Source organism: Rhinopithecus roxellana, chromosome 5 (assembly GCF_007565055.1).
Source record: "Rhinopithecus roxellana isolate Shanxi Qingling chromosome 5, ASM756505v1, whole genome shotgun sequence".
NCBI classification, from domain to species: domain Eukaryota; kingdom Metazoa; phylum Chordata; class Mammalia; order Primates; family Cercopithecidae; genus Rhinopithecus; species Rhinopithecus roxellana.
In genome coordinates this window covers 150,113,012-150,129,724 of record NC_044553.1, presented here as the reverse complement: position 1 = coordinate 150,129,724, position 16,713 = coordinate 150,113,012, and the positions used below count along the sequence as shown (strand labels likewise).

The 16,713-nt window shown below is 40.4% G+C and overlaps 1 protein-coding gene across 1 annotated transcript in view; it reads left to right on the top strand.

Annotated features, from left to right (window-relative positions):
- The window catches only part of CATSPERB (cation channel sperm associated auxiliary subunit beta), a 151,576-nt gene that overhangs the window by 88,662 nt on the left and 46,201 nt on the right, over positions 1 to 16,713 (top strand). The window contains exons 16-17 of the mRNA XM_010358596.2: positions 4,978 to 5,132; positions 7,629 to 7,783. Of these exons, the coding sequence (XP_010356898.2) occupies positions 4,978 to 5,132; positions 7,629 to 7,783 (310 nt within the window). The remainder of the gene's footprint in view (positions 1 to 4,977; positions 5,133 to 7,628; positions 7,784 to 16,713) is intronic.

Below are 16,713 nucleotides of genomic sequence, written 5' to 3'. Positions count from 1 at the left end.
AAAGTTTTGCCATCCCTAAAAGGCAATCCAAAATACTGTTTATCTGAGTATAACTTTACATGGAGTTAGGAATTTTTTGGAATCCTTTATTGTGATCATTCATGGAATTTTTAAAAATGTGCATGCTGACGGGTGTCTGTAATCCCAGCTACTTGGGAGGCTGAAGCAGGAGAACCACTTGAACCCGGGAGGCGGAGGTTATAGTGAGCCAAGTTCATGCCACTGCACTCCAGCCTGGGTGGCAAGCAAGACACTGTCTCAAAAAAAAAAAAAAAAAGTGTGTACAATACAAGTCTTTGTTTGTTTGTTTGTTTTTGAGACGGAGTCTCGCTGTGTCGCCCAGGCTGGAGTGCAGTGGCGGGATCTCGGCTCACTGCAAGCTCCGCCTCCCGGGTTTACGCCATTCTCCCGCCTCAGCCTCCGAGTAGCTGGGACTACAGGCGCCCGCCACCACGCCCGGCTAGGTTTTTTTGTATTTTTTTTAGTAGAGACGGGTTTTCACAGTGTTAGCCAGGATGGTCTTGATCTCCTGACCTTGTGATCCACCCGCCTCGGCCTCCCAAAGTGCTGGGATTACAGGCTTGAGCCACCGCGCCCGGCCAACAAGTCTTAAAAAACAAAAGAAGCCTAGATGTGTGACTCATACTTGTAATTCCAGAACTTTGGGAGGCCAAGGCAGGAGCATCGCTTGAGTGCAGGAGGTCAAGAGCAGCCGGGGCAACAATGTCTACACACACACACACACACACATATATATACATTTAAGTTTGTGTATATGTATTAAAGCAAGGGAAACAGAATAACCCATAAAAATAGATATGAAAAAGAGAAAAGAAGGCATACCGGAAAATGTACAAAGTATAAAATAGAATAACCAAAAGTAGAGCTGGTCTACAATTATCACCACAAATGTTATGGATTTATTTATTCAACAGCATTGATTGAGTACCTCGTATATGCCAGGTATTGTTCCAATCACTAAGGGTACAGCAGTCTCTTTTCCTGTGGAACTTACACACTTGTCAGAAAAGACTGATAATTAACAAATAAACCAAAATAGGCTGTATGTAAGATAAATGCTACGCAGGAAAAAAAAGGCAAGATAGGTGAATAGGAAGTGCCAGGTGAAGCATTTGTTGTGTTGTGTGGTGTAGCATGTATTGTAGTCTAGGTGAGCAGCCCTGAAGCAGATGAGGGAATGAGCAGATATCGGAGGTAATCTACATTTCTCAATTAAAGACAGAGTCTTATTTTGGATTTTAAAATCTTAAAATATATTGCCAGGAGTGAAAAACTTAAACCCGAAGTGGAGAGAAAAAAATATGAATAAAGATTTGAACAACTGTGCCAAACACACTGGGAGAGAAAGCAGAGGCAGTAATGTTCATATTCACACAGAGCAAGAGTTTTAGGCTAAAAGTATTCAATAAAGTTCTTTCTGTGATAAAATATAAATAGTAAAATTATATCATATTGAATCAATGCTCTAAAATAATACAAGATATGTAAATATACAAAAATGAACTATAAGGAACATAAGAAGAAATCAACTGAAGTGCCAAAGTAAAATACATTTGAAATTGACAGTATTAAATCTTTAATATATGAAGATCAAGATAAGACTATAAGGGAACATTCCATGTAGAGGAATTAAGTGTTGAAATATATGGCACATGTAGTATACTACAGCTAAATTTCCTAGGGATGACTCATTGCTGATGAGAGCAGGGAGGTAAACTGAAGCCAGTTTTCCATTTGAGTCAAGCTAAAGAATTTCATCATGCCATTAAAAGATTATTAATATAATCATAGTTGTATTTTAGAAAGACCATATAGGGGAATATACTGGAAAATGTAAGATTTTGTGAAACCAAGGGAAGTCGTTTCCAGACTCTGTGTCACTACAGAATCTATTCACTGAAGTAGGGGAAGAAACAAACAGAGGGGATGTTTAATTAAGAGATCTAGAGGAAAATAAGTCTCTAGTAGTGGTTTCTCTTCTTATTACCAGCAAATCAGATTCCTGAAGAGGTAAGATTTTAGGCCAAGTGATATGTTGATAAGAGGCTATTTTAAAAGTTTCAGTGTGATGATGAGGGTCTAGATTAGAAAAGTGGCCATAAGTATGAAGAAAACAATGGCAAATTATGAATGAAACCAGTGGGAGTTTGTGAAGGATTGGCTGTGAAATAGGAGGAAGTGGGTATAGTCAAGAGTTACACATAGGGCAACTGGATAAGTAATGATACAATGAACATCATCCACAGAACACAGTATCCATTTCCAGTTGTGGCATCACTTTGCTGCTGAGAATAATTTAACAAAATACTTAGAAAAATTATTTTTTAAATTGATAACCTGAAAAGCTAATAGAAACAACCAGGCCAAACTCTAAGGGAAAACAAAACCTTGGTGATATGGTTTGGTTGTGTCCCCAACCAAAGCTCACCTTGAATTGTAGCTCCCATAATCCCCAAGTGTTGTGGGAGGGACCTGGTGGGAGGTAATTTAATCATGGGGGCAGGCCTTTCCCGTGCTGTTCTGGTGACAGTGAATAAGTCTCACAAGATCTGATGGTTTTATAAAGGGAGTTCCCCTGCATAAGCTCTCTTGCCTGCCACCATGTAAGATGTGACTTTGCTCCTCATTTGCCTTCAGCCATGATTGTGAGGCCTTCCCCACCCATGTGAAACTGTGAGTCAATTAAATCTCTTTCCTTTATAAATTACCCTGTCTCAGGTATGTCTTTATTAGCAGCATGAAAACAGGCTAATACACTTGGAGAGGTAAACAGGGCACACAGTACCAAAGTCCCTTAGACCTGAAGAGATTTACAAATTCCTGCAAACTTAGACTTTGAATTTGGTGGACTAATGAAGAGTTATGGCCCTGAGTCTACCCAGGTAGTGAGAATGATAGATGGTGTGCCCCACCATACACCAGAACCCCTAAGGGCTCTACCCTTAGGACAAAGATGAATCAGAGGTAAATCCATACACACTCACACATATCCCCAAGGAATACAACAAAGTAGTCTTGTTAAGTGGGTAGGAAAAGAAAAAGAGAGAAAACCCCGTCTGAGAGGTTATGGCCATTGGAAGGCCTCTGTAAGATTTGCAGCCCTGATTTGCATTGTCTGGGATTACAGGTGCCACCACACCCAGCTAATTTTTGTATTTTTAGTAGAGACGAGGTTTCACCGTGTTGGCCGGGTTGGTGTTGACCTCCTGACCTTAGGTGATCTGCCCACCTCAGCCTCCCAAAGTGTTGGGATTGCAGGCGTGAGCCACTGCTCCCAGCCATTCATGATTTTTTAAACAAACACTTATTAAAGCATGAATAGAATGTAACTTCTTGATTAAGAGTATCTGGGGGGGAAGAAGCTATAGCAAATATCCAATCAGATTTTCTAGTAACACACCAAAAGCTTTTGCTGTGTCATCTACCACTACCTCTATTCATCATTGTATTGGAGGGCTGAATTAGTCTAGAGAAGCAAGAACAATATATTAGAAGTGTAAAGTTGGAGAGGAAGGAGCCCAGCTATTCCTGTAACAGATTATCTAATTGTGGAGATAGACAACTTCAGGCTCGTGTAGCTGGAGCAGAGTAAGCATTGCAGAAAGTCATAGAAGATAAGGTCAGAGAGGTACTGGAATTCAGACCACGGTGGCCCTTGGAGGGCATTGCAAGGACTTTGACTCTTACTGAGAGAGAGGTTGAAGCCATGGAGAGTTTTGATAAGGGGAGTGGATGAAGTGACTTAACATTTTGAAAGTGTTACTTTGGATGCTTTTTTGAGAATAGACTGAAGGGAGCTATGGGCAGAATCACGGAGACCAATTAGGAGGCACGAGAGATGGCAGTGGCTTGTACAGGGTGATAGTGGTGACAGAGGTGAGAAGTGGCTGGAGTCTATATTTATTATGAGGCTTGAGTAAATAGGATTTCTGATGGATTCGATACAGGGTATGAGAGACAGAGGAATTAAGAATGACACTGAGGTTTTGGGCTGAGCAGCAGCAATAATGCAGCTGCCATTAATGAAGGTGAGGAAGGCTGGGGCTGGAGGAGGTTTGCGTGAGGATCAGGAGCTCAGTCTGGAAATGAGTTCACTTTGAGAGGCCCAACCAACATCGAACGAAGCTGTTGGAAGGCAGTTAGCTACATAAGCCTAGACTTCAGGGAAGAGCACTAGATGGTAGACTTAAATTTGGGAATTATCTATCTAAATATGGATTTAAAATCCTGAAACTGTATGAGATCTCCAAAGATAGTGAGAGAAGAAATCTAAAAACTGAGTCCTGGACACTCCAATGTGTAGAATGAACTAGGAGAGCCTGAGCTAACTGGGTGGGTTTGGGTGAGACACAGTGTGCAGAAATTAGCCTTTTTCATCCTGAGCCATGATCTTTCACTCTAGCTCCTTCCAAGGGAGGGGACCCTGTCTCAGGACCAGTGTCTGCTTGGCTAAGTGAATGCTGTGGCATCATCTGATTACTGACAGTGCCTCTCAATGTGGCGCCCTAAGGATGAGAGAACCACAGCGCACCCAGTTTGGTTCAACATATTAATCCTAGTATAACTTAATGACTAATGTCTACTGATGATTCCCCTTGCCTTCCTAAGGCATTTTCTCACTGCTTTTTACCTCTTCAGGAATCTGATTTGCTGGTAATAGGAAGAGAAACCACTGCTAGAGAGACCTAACTTCTTTTCCTCTAGATCTCTTAATTAAACATCCCCTCTGTTTGTTTCTTCCCCTACGTCAGTGAACAGATTCTGTAGTGACGCAGAGTCTGGAAACGACTTCCCAGGGATTTAACAAAAACTAACACGCATTTTCCTAATTCAGGAGTCTCAGGGCCCTACTTCCACCTCTTAGTTTAAATGAAGGTGTCTTTACAAGGTAGGATATTAATGTTTTTCGACTTCTATTATATCAGTATCAAGACACTTCTCTTTATTTCCTAATAGGAATGGGAAGACACGGTGCAGTTGGAAGTGTTACTGAGAGAATTTTCACATTATACTATGATCACTTGGGATTCCTACATAAGCTGACTCCGGGTCGCTTTGAAGCTAGTGGACCACCCACAGCCTTTGGAAATTCTAGAAATCTTTTTGGACAGGTCAGTATATAATGCATTGAAACAGTTTGCCTTATTTTAAGACAAATGCCACATTCGATACACAGAATAATGGGAAAATGGGAAAGTATTTTCCTTGGGACAAACTCATTAATGCAGTTTGCTCTATTTAACTAAAGGAAGAACCTCCACGTGCCACAAACATCTCCAAATCTTCTTCCAAGTCCCATATGGGGTTATATAGTTTCAATTCCACCTAGAATATCTTCATGCAAATATCTTCACAACACAACAACACTAGACATTCTAACCTAGAACCATTACTCCCAACCCAGGCCAAGGTAGGGATGATTCTCTACCTCCTAAAGTTGGCCCTGGAAAATCATGGGTTGTGAGGCCAGGCACCGTGGCTCATGCCTGTAATCCTAGCATTGTGGGAGGCTGAGGTGGGTAGATTGCTTCAGCCCAGGAGTTGGAGACTAGCCTGGGCAACAAGGTGAAACCCCAGCTCTACAAAAGAATTCAAAAATTAGCCTGGTGTGGTGGCATTCTTCTGTAGTTCCAGCTTCTTGGGAGGCTGAGGCGGGAGGATCACTTGAACCTGGGAAGTTGAGGCTGAAGTGAACTGCGATCATGCCGCTGAAGTGAGCTGTGATTGTGCCACTGAACTCCAGCCTGGGCAAAAGAGCAAGACCCTGCCTCAAAACAAACAAAAAAAAGGAACATGAGCTGTGGTCTACTTTTCTTCTTTCCTATTAACCCTGCCCCCTGGTTTCTTCTTTTTCTAGTGACAACGTAAAAAGGAATTATCTTCTTTACAGATGACACTTGATACAGGTTTTTATAATAGTTTAATGTGTAATATGCTACTTGTGAAGGTAGCTCATCCTTGGGCACCAGTTACAAAACTGGACACTCTCAAACCATGAGCAAATTATCAAATATTTTTGACTGGGGTTAGTAAAACCTGCCCTTTGACTTCAAGGAAATGGAACAAAAGATGAATCTGATTTTAACAGATCATTCCAATTGCCAGGCCAAAGCTGCAGTTGAGAGGATGGTGTTTAGCTTCCCCTCTCCCCACCCTGCATAGAGAATGAGGGCGGGAACTTCCATGGGAGAGTGAAGATGCCACATGTGATGCCCTATGTCTTTGCCCAAGTCTGGGGTGTGGATTCTGCATTTATACAAAGTGAATGATGTGGGCAGGAGCGTAGAACTAACCAAAAAAAAGCATTTACCTCCATTTTTCACCAACTTCACAATTTGTAGAAAGTGTCTTAGTTCCCTTATGTGAAAGTTTAAATTATTAAAAGAAAAAAAAAAACCTACAGGTATTTGTATACTTAGGACAAGTTTGATGAAGCCATACTCAACAATATCACTTCCCTCTCCACAAACTATGCATGCATTCTCTCTGGATAAAAATAATCATTGCCTCTTATTACAGTGTTGGAGCTCTTAATCTTTATAACAACTATTTATTTGTATTTCACTTATGAAGAAAGTGAGGGACAGACAGGCTGGTTAGTTATTGGGATTAGACATCTATCCTAGGCAACTGGCTCCGGGGTCTGTGCTCTTAGCCATACTGCTGCCTTTCATTGGATTTACATACACTTTCCCTAGGATACACTTGCCACTCGCAGGCTACAGTGTCATACAGAATTCTAAAGATGTTTAGCCATTTCAGTGATTTTCAAGAGTCCTCAAGCCATTTGGCTCAGTCCCACATTTATTTTCCTGGCATCTATTTCCCCTTTCTCCTCAGTGCATTCCCAAAATTCAGTAACTAGGGAAAAAGGCATGACAGAAGATGAGTCTTGGAGGCACTATGGGACGGATGCGTCCCCAACCAGTCTGCATAATCTACTACCCACACCTTGTCTCATAGCAACAAAGTCAACCCCAACAGCCCCTTTGGGGATGGTCCTTACCTCTCTTCTCTCTCCTAAAAGTTCTCCAAGCAGGACAGGGTCAGGATTAGAGAAAGGTGTGTTGAAAAGAAAGACCTATAGATCAGAAATCTAGGCCAGAAGTGCCTGGGTAGACTGCAAGGGGAGATCTGTGAGTCAAGAAAGGAGAACGGCTTATGCTGCCAGTTGGGAGACTCAGACAGCAGCTGTCCAGAGTCTCTAGCATGAGATCAGGAGCAGCAAGTGAGGACAGGGATTACACGGGCCCTTTCCTAAATAAAACTTCAAATAAGAACCCAGTTCTAAACTCTGCATCTCCAGGCTCCTCACACACCCGCAATGTGAGTCAAGTTTCCATGTACCCTTTCACTCCAACCATCCACGAAGGACATAGGAATCTTACACCAAATCTTAGTCATCAGAACTTCCATTCCTCCTTAACAGGAAAATACATCTTCCCTTGCACACACGTAGATGTTCCAACAAAACATGTTGACGTATTTCTCCAATTGTTAAGTATACCAGTATTGTTTTAATGTGAACTGGAAATAAATCTGTGACTTGAATTTTGTCATAATTGAAGTATAAAGTAGTTTAAATATAATATTTTCTCTGTTTCCAGCCTCCAGATATGGGCTTTGAGACTGCGCTTGCCCCACAGCACACCACTTTAGATGAAATTATCTTTTTTGCATATGTACCTGAGAACGAACCACAGGAAACGATCTACAGCAAGAAGTTCAACAATATACACTACGGAAAAGTGATACACTCTGGGTAGTGATTTGCAGTTATTTAGATGGTATATTGGTTTCTAAAAGCTACTTTTTAAATTTTTTGAAATAGGGTCTTGCTCTATCATCCAGGCTGGAGTACAGTAGTGCGATGACAGCTTACTGCAGCCTCAACCTCCCAGGCTCAAGCAGTGCTCTGGCCCCAGCCTCCAGAATAGCTGGGACTGCAGGCACACACCACCACACCTGGCTAAGTTTTGTACTTTTTGTAGAGATGGGGTTTCACCATGTTGCCCGGGCTGGTCTCAAACTCCTGAACTCAAGGGATTCACCCACCTCAGCTTCCCAAACTGATGAGGTTACAAGTGTGAGCCACTTACCTGGCCAACAGATCTAAATTTTGAACCTACTTTTTTGAATAATTTTCTTGGTCAAATAGAGTAAGTCTTTTTTTGACACCCCACAAGGCCAAATACATTTATAGACTCCAAGATGCCTTGCATGATGCCCCAATTTTAGAAACCTAGGACCATTTATATCAGCGCCATCAGGCCAAGCTATAGCAATGTGTTTCTTGAGTATCAGAAATATTCTGGACTACACTGGATACTTCCTATCCACTGAGTTTACTCACATGACAATTCTTGTATATCCTAGAGACTAACACGTTTAATGTAGTGGAGACTATCTTTTATGAAATATTGCATGGAACAATATACAGAATTCTCAGAAATGCTTACTTCTAAGGTATCAGTAAAAGTCAATAACCCTTCAAGGCCTAATAAGTCTTATTCAGAATATGAATTCTGGCTAGGTGCCATGGCTCACACCTGTAATCCCAGCACTTTGGGAGGCCAAGGCCAGCAGATCAGTTGACACCAGGAGTTGGAGACCAGCCTGACCAACATGGTGAACCCCATCTCTACTAAAAATAAAAAAATTAGCCAGGTGTGGTGGCTCACATATGTAATGCCAGCTACTGGGAAGACTGAGGCACAATAGTTGCTTGAACCCAGGAGGCCGAGGTTGCAGCAAGCCAAGGTTGCGCCACTGCACTCCAGCCTGAGTGAGAGAGTGAGACTCTGTCTCGAAAAAAGAATATGAATTATATAACCCCCAAATCTACCAACTAAAACAGAAACAATTTCAACAATTTCAGATTACCAGAAACTCACTGCTATGGTCTAAATATCTGTTTTCCCCCAAAATTCATGTGGAAATCCTAACCCTCAAGGTGGTAGTATTAGGAGGTAGGGCCCTTGGTAGGTATCTAGGTCATGAAGACTCTGCCCTCATGAATGTAATTAGTGCCCTTATGAAAGAGACCCCAGAGAGCTAGCTAGACCCTTCCACCACTGGAAGGACTGAAGGACAGAGCCAGCTAGGCCCTTCCATCGTGGAAGGACACAGATAGAAGACACCATCTATAAACCAGAAAGTAAACCCTCACCAGATACCAAATCTGCTGGCACCTTGATCTCAGACTTTCCAGCATCTAGGGCTGTCAGAAATAAATTTCTGCTGTTTATAGGCTACCTGGTTTATGGTATTTTGTTATAGCAGCCCAGATAGACTAAGATATTCACCTTGTCTCAAAGTGGTGGGCTCTATTCTTACACCAGGTTGGAATCTGTATATTACATGTGTTTGGGGCTGTCAGTACGTATCTTGTCCCACAGCTAACAATACCTTGCTCCGTGAGGCAGCTCACTCAGAAGCGGAGGTGAACATGGGAATTAGACCTACCATAACAAACATCAGCAATATTTTTTCTTATGAGGACTGTATAAATTTTGTCTCTAACAAAAGTGTCAGTAATCTCTAGAATTGTTTTTTGCTCTAGGTGGATCTTGTATGTGTGATGTTCCAAATCAGCTAGTTTATGTTTATGTAGGTGTTTTTCTATAGAAAACCTACAGAATCACTTTTCAATCTTTTAATATTAATATGATTAATATTATACCAATGTTAATCTTAATTTGTTATATTCTAATTATTTTTAAAAGCATATGGTCATTCTCTTAAGAATCAGAGTATTTAAAAACCAGAACAGCACAATTTGTGATAAGATTCAGTAACTTTGCTCTGTTTGCACAGAAACTAGGGAATGGGTATCTTCAAGGCAGGAAATACGAGCAAAGCCAGGGTCAGAGACCTGGATAGCAAGTGGAACTTCAACTAGGGAGGTGAGGAATTTGGGAACCCAGTGTTCTCAGGTCTGCAGGAGGCCAAACCAGTTATCTAGGTAGTCAGGACATAAGGCAGAGTGAACCATTCACTCACTCCACCAATCAACATTTAACACTGACTACCAGCAAGGCACTGTGGCGGGTGCTGCAACAGAGTGGTAAGCATGACATTCAAGCATCTCAGTCCGTGAGCTTGTATTCTAGCCCCAGAAGCAGACAAGTATGTAATTACAGTTGACTAAGTCTACAAAAGGGGAGTATACAGCATTTAGAGAGTTTTTTCCTGGGGCTTGAGCTCTTGTTTGGAGAATCCTAGATTTCTCCTGGAATAACACCCAAGTTCCTTACTGGAACTCAAAAAGCCCCACTGACCTGGCTCCACTCTCTTGAGTGACCTCTTTGCTTTGTTCACTGCAGTGAAGTCACTCTGGTTTTCCTTTGGTTTCTGTAACACATCCTGCTCCTTTTGGCCTAGAGGCCTTTGAGCATGCTGTTCCTCTTACTTGGAATCTTCCCCCAACCACCACTCTCTTCCTTCATCCTTGTTCTTCTGCTCTTTTCTTAGGCTTCAGAGTTTGGGTGAAAGAAGAGAGGTGAGGTAAAGGCACAAGAAGTCCTCCTGTTGGAGACTTCCAGAGTCTTTGGTTATAGGCAATGCTACCCTTGCCACTAGTGACAACTACCCCCGCCCTGCCAGCCCTTGGAATTCTATCACTGTGTTGGGGTCCCTTCACCCTTTCAGCAGTCCTTCTGGGCAGCATTTTTTTTTTCTTTCCTGCCTCCCCTCCACCCCCACATGACCCTTCTCCCCCAGAGACAAGCATTGTCTTGGATTTTATGTTAACATCTTTTAAAGTTTTGCTTTAGAGCATTAACACCAGTTTTATGAAATGTATGACTTGCCTTTTTCATATAACATTATGCTTTTGAAATTACTCCATATTGGTATGTGGTCTGTAATTCACTCACATGAATATGCTACAATTTATGTAGCTATTCTCCTATATTGTTTTGGAATCATGTCAAACTTTTCCTTCCTTCCTTCCTTTCTTTCTCTTTCCTTCTTTCAACAGGGTCTCCCTCTGTCACCCATGCTGGAGTGCAGTGGTACAATAATGACTCACTGCAGCTTTGACTTCCCTGGCTCAAGTGATCCTCCTACATCAGCCTCCTGAGTATCTGGGACTACAGGCACGCACATGCCACCATGCCCAGCCAGTTTTTTGGGTTTTTTGTTTTCTTTTTTTTTTTTTTTTTCTTTGTAGAGATGGGGTTTTGCCATGTTGCCCAGGCTGGCCTTGAACTCCTGGACTCAAGTCATCTGCCCACCTTGGCTGTCCAAAGTGCTAGGATAACAGGTGTGAGCGACCCCGCCTGGCTTTTCAATTTTACCGATGTAGAATTGATGTGTCTAGTGTGAAGTGGGAATCCAGTTTTTCCTTTTTTTTTTTCATGTGGGTAATCTATTGTCCATACAAGCCCCTCCTTTCCCCCACTGATCTACAGCACTGCTCTGTGATATATCCTGGTCCCATATATGCATAGGTCTGCTCCTGTCCTCTCTCCTATTTCACTGGTGTATTTGTCTTCTCCGTGACACACTGACTAAATGACTCTAATTATGAAACACGTGTGAATAAACCCCTCCCTCTGCCTTTTCTTGGCTTTTGGTCTTGCATTTATATGTTAGACTCAGCTTGTCAAGTTCCATTAAGGAAAATAAAAACCCCCAAACCTGGTAATGGAAATTACCTCTTGCAACCAAACTCTGCCTTATATCACTGTTAGATAGATCTTGGGTGGGAATTTCGTGCTCTTCCTCTAGCAGTAAGATAATTGTTAGTTCTTGTAGAATTTTAGGACCAAGACAGTTTCCTGATTCTTCTTAAGGGATAGAAGTTATTATTTCCTCCTTCCCTCCTCTGCCACATGTCTTTCCCTGGGCGCTGTGGGTGAGTGGACCCTTACTTCTTCTCTGACAGTAGGTAAAAGTGTTTGCTTCATAAGGAAAAAGGATGAGGGAGGGAGGGAGGCAGGACTTCTATACCAGCACCCTCCTGACACCCCCTAACCCTCAGCCACTGATCAGCTCTTTTGAGGCCTGTGTGCAAAAGTATCTAATGCCCAGCCTTCTGTGTTTTAAGGCTTTTACTTCCTATGAGAGAAGGTTCAGGGAAGTAGGTGATGCTTCAGGTCTGTTTCCTCCCAACCTCTGATCCCCACAAACTATCTGTACCACCAGTGGTGGCTGTCTCTGGTCTATGGTCCTGCCCCAGTCCTTGCCACAAGCCTTCAAGGGAAGCCAGTGAAGTCTGCAAGTGAGTACAGACTCCCATTTGTCAGGTGCCCAAGCACTTCCAGACTCACATGCTAGCACATACCTGACCTTTGGCCCTTTTTTACAACTTCAGCTAACTCTTACTTGCTTGTGTTGAGGTCAGCACTGTTTCTCCTTCCCATGTTCTTCCACAGGTGACACTGTCCTGGTGTTCAGTCTCTCCCTGGAATGGCTTATTGCTCTGGGTTTCAGGTTAGTTGGTTATCTTGTGACCTTAGTTCGCTGACAAGCTAGAGAAAAGTCATGACTTTGTACTTTATCTACTTTTTGTTTTGTTTTCTTGTTCGAGAGCATCTTTCTGCATTTAAAGCAAAAGCAGAAGTCTTGTGATTGCCTTTTGTAGAGTAATCTTATATTTTTCAAATTTGCTAAATTCTTTTAATAATTCTAGTACTTTTTCTACATATTATCTTGGGTTTTACAGTAGAGGTAAATTTTTAATTTTTTTTAAAGTTTCAATAGCTTTAAGGGTACAAGCGAATTTTGGTTACATGGGTGAATTGTGTAATGGTGAAGTCTGGATTTTTGGTGTACCCATCACCCAAGTAGTGTACATTGTACCAATAAGTAGTTTTTCCTCTCTCACCCCTCCCACCCTCCCTTCTTCTGAGCCTCCAATATCCACTATACCACTCTGTATGCCTTTGCATACCCATGGCTTAGCTCCTACTTGTAAGTGAGAACATGCAGTGTTTGGATTTTCTGTTCCTAAGTTACTTCACTGAGGTTAATGGCCTTCATTTCCATCCAAGTTGCTGCAAAAGGCATTATTTCATTATTCTGTATGGCTGAGTAGTATTCCATGGTATATATATACACCACATTTTTTTAATCCACTCATCAGTTTATGGCACTTGGGTTGACTCCATATCTTTGCAAATGTGAATTATGTTGCAATAAGCATACATGTTCAGGTGTCTGTTTTTATATAATGACTTATTTTCCTTTGGGTAGATAACCAGTAGTGGGATTGCTGGATTGAATGGTAAATCTATTTTTAGTTCTTTGAGAAATTTCCATACTGTATAAATATTTTTAAGTAGATAATCATATTACCTGCCAGTACAATTGATCCTTGAACAACATGGCTTTGAACTGTGCAGGTCCACTTATACATGGAATTTTTTCTGCCTCTGCCACCCCTGAGTCAGTAAGGCCTCCTCAGCCTACTCAAGAAGATGACTAGAATGAAGATCTTTATGATGATCCATTCCACTTAAGAAATAATAAATGTATTTTCCCTTTCTTACGATTTTTTTAATAACATTTTTTCCCATAGCTTACTTTATCATAAGAATACAGCATGTAAGACATATAACATACAAAGTATGTGTTAATCAACTGTTTATGTTATTGGTAAGACTTCCAGTCAACAACAGCCTACTTGTAGTTAAATTTGGGGGGAATTAAAAGTAATATGTGAATTTTCATCTGCACAGGAGGTTGGCATCCCTAACCTCTGCATTGTTCAAGGGTCAACTATAATTTTTTTTGTTTTTTCCTTAACATTTCTTAGCATATTATAGTTTTTTCCTGTTATAGTGTCTGGGACCTCCAATATTTTGTTAAATATAAGATAATGGAATTATTGTTGCTTCTGACTATATATATAGATATCTTATAGATATATAGATATCTATATATATAGATATATATATCTTCATATATATAAAGCATTTCATAGTTTTCTTTTTTTTTTTTTTTTTTTTGAGACGGAGTCTCGCTCTGTCGCCCGGGCTGGAGTGCAGTGGCCGGATCTCAGCTCACTGCAAGCTCCGCCTCCCGGGTTTATGCCATTCTCCTGCCTCAGCCTCCTGAGTAGCTGGGACTACAGGCGCCCGCCACCTCACCCGGCTAGTTTTTTGTATTTTTTAGTAGAGACGGGGTTTCACCATGTTAGCCAGGATGGTCTCGATCTTCTGACCTCGTGATCCGCCCGTCTCGGCCTCCCAAACATAGTTTTCTTAAACCCTTTATCATTTAAATAAGTTTATCTATTTTTCTAGTTTAAGAGATTTAGACTTTGGGATTTTAATTATTATTTCTCCTGTATCTATTGAGCTTATCTATAGAATTTTTCCCTTTAACTTTTTATTTAATGTTGTAAATTATATTGTGGATTTAATGTTGAACCAACCTTAAAGTGCTGGAATACACCTATCTTTGACATTGTATATTATCTATTTACATACATTTCTGAACTCTGTTTGCTAATATTTAGGATTTAAACATCTATGTTCTTGTGGAAAGTTTGCCTGTAATTTTTCTTTCTCATATTGTCCTTCTGTGGTTCTGTTAACAAGATTATACTAGCTTCATAGACAATTGTTTATTACTATTATTAGTAGTAGTATTTTCTGGAAGAGTTTAAGACTGGAATATTTTGTTCCTTGAAAATTTGTTTTTTGAAATTGTTTGAAACTTACTTTATGGCCTAGGACTAGGCCATTCATTATGGTCAATTTCAGTAAATATTTTGTATGGGAGGCAAAATTTTACATCTATCCTCTTAGGGTGTTTTGGCTGGGCCTAAGAATTAAACTGACATAAGACAGATTAACAGGAGAAAAGCATACACATTTATTTAATGTAAGTTTTATGTGACATAGGAGTCCTCCTAAAGAAATGAAGACCCCTGAAGAAGAAGTTAGAGTTGAACATGTATATACTAGGTTGAACAAAAAGCAGTAAATTGTGAAAATGTGACAAGGCAAGGGGGCTTGGTATAGGGTAGTTAACTGTGGAGAAGTGGCTAGGAAGATAAGGGTTGGTCTAACAAGGTCTATTTGTACAGATTTCTCTTGGCTTTGACTCCCCATCTCTACTAATAAAAACAATGTCCTTCTCCAGGTGCAAGGAGGACACTTTCCCCATGGGAGTTTTATTTCCTGCCTTTAGGTAGGTCAGAGTGTCCTTCCTGTGTTTGCTGGTGTGTGTGTGTGTGTGTGTGTGTGTGTGTGTGTGTGTGTGTGTGTGTGTGTGTTTGAAGTGACTTTAACTCAATCAGTGGTCTAGAGCAGATGTTTTGGGGTGTTATGTTCTGAATGCTTTCCTATTGTGTGCAGTATTAATATTTATTTGTTAGATTAATCCTGTTCCTTGTGATATTGCAATTTTCTGTATCCTTAATGATTTTTTTTTTTCTGCTTGATCTGTCAATTATTGAGAGAGTTGTATTAAACCTTTCTAATGTGTATACTGGGTTTGTCCATTTTTTAATTATAGTTGTGTCAGTTTACCTTGTATATTTTGAGATTGTTATTAGATACATATAAGTTTAGAATTGTTACCTCTTCATGATTGGTTGAACATTTTGTTGGTATTTAGTGACTATTTTTATCATTATAATACTTTTTTGCATGACCGTGGCTTTTTATTATGCTTTTTTTTAACCATTTTAAAGTGTACCATTCTGTAGCATTAAATTCATTCACATTGTTGTACAACCATTATCACCATCCATCTCTAGAATTTCTCATCTTCCCCAACTGAAACTTTGTACCCATTAAATAATAATTCCTCATTTTCATCTCCCACTGGCAACCACCATTCTCCTTTTTGTCTCTATGAATTTGACTACTCTAGGTACCTTCTGTAAGTGGAATCATATAGTATCTGTCCTTTAGTGACAGGTTTATTTCACTTAGCATAATGTCTGCAAGGTTTATGCATGTTGTAGCATGTGACAGGATCTCCTTTCTTTTGAAAGCTGAGTGATATGCATATATATATTCCACATCTTGTTTTTCCATTCATCTATTGATGAACACTTGGGATGCTACCACCTGTTAGGTAGTATAAATAATGATGCTACGTGCCTGGGTATACAAATATTTGTTCGAGTCCCTGCTTTCAAGTCTTTTTAGCATATACCCAGAAGTAGAATTGCTGCATCATATGATTCTATGTTTAATATTTTGAGGAACCACTATACCATATTCCACAGCTGTACCATTTTACATTCCCACCAGTAATGTACAGGTGTTCAGATTTCTCCATATCCTGGCCAATGCTTGTTATTTTCTCTGTTTTTTTATCATAGCCATCCTAATGGGTATGAGATGGTATCCCACTGTGATTTGGACTTCCATTTCCTTAATTATTCATGATGCGGCTCATCTTTTCATGTGCTTATTGGTCATTCATGTGTCTTCTTTGTAGAAATGTCTATTCAAATCCTTTGCTCATTTTTCAATCAGGGTTTTTTTGCTATGAGTTTCAATGTTTTGTTTTTGTTTGTAGCTTTTTTTGTTATTGATACATGGCACCAGCCTTCTTTGGATAATATTTTTGTGGTATACTATTTCAATCCTTTAACTTTCACCTGCTTTGTATATCTGTCATAGAAGACATAAATGGATTTTGTGGTTTTAGCCAATTTAACAATTTCTGTCCTTTAGCTGGAGAGTTTCGTTTAACTACATTTATTATTTTTACTAATATATT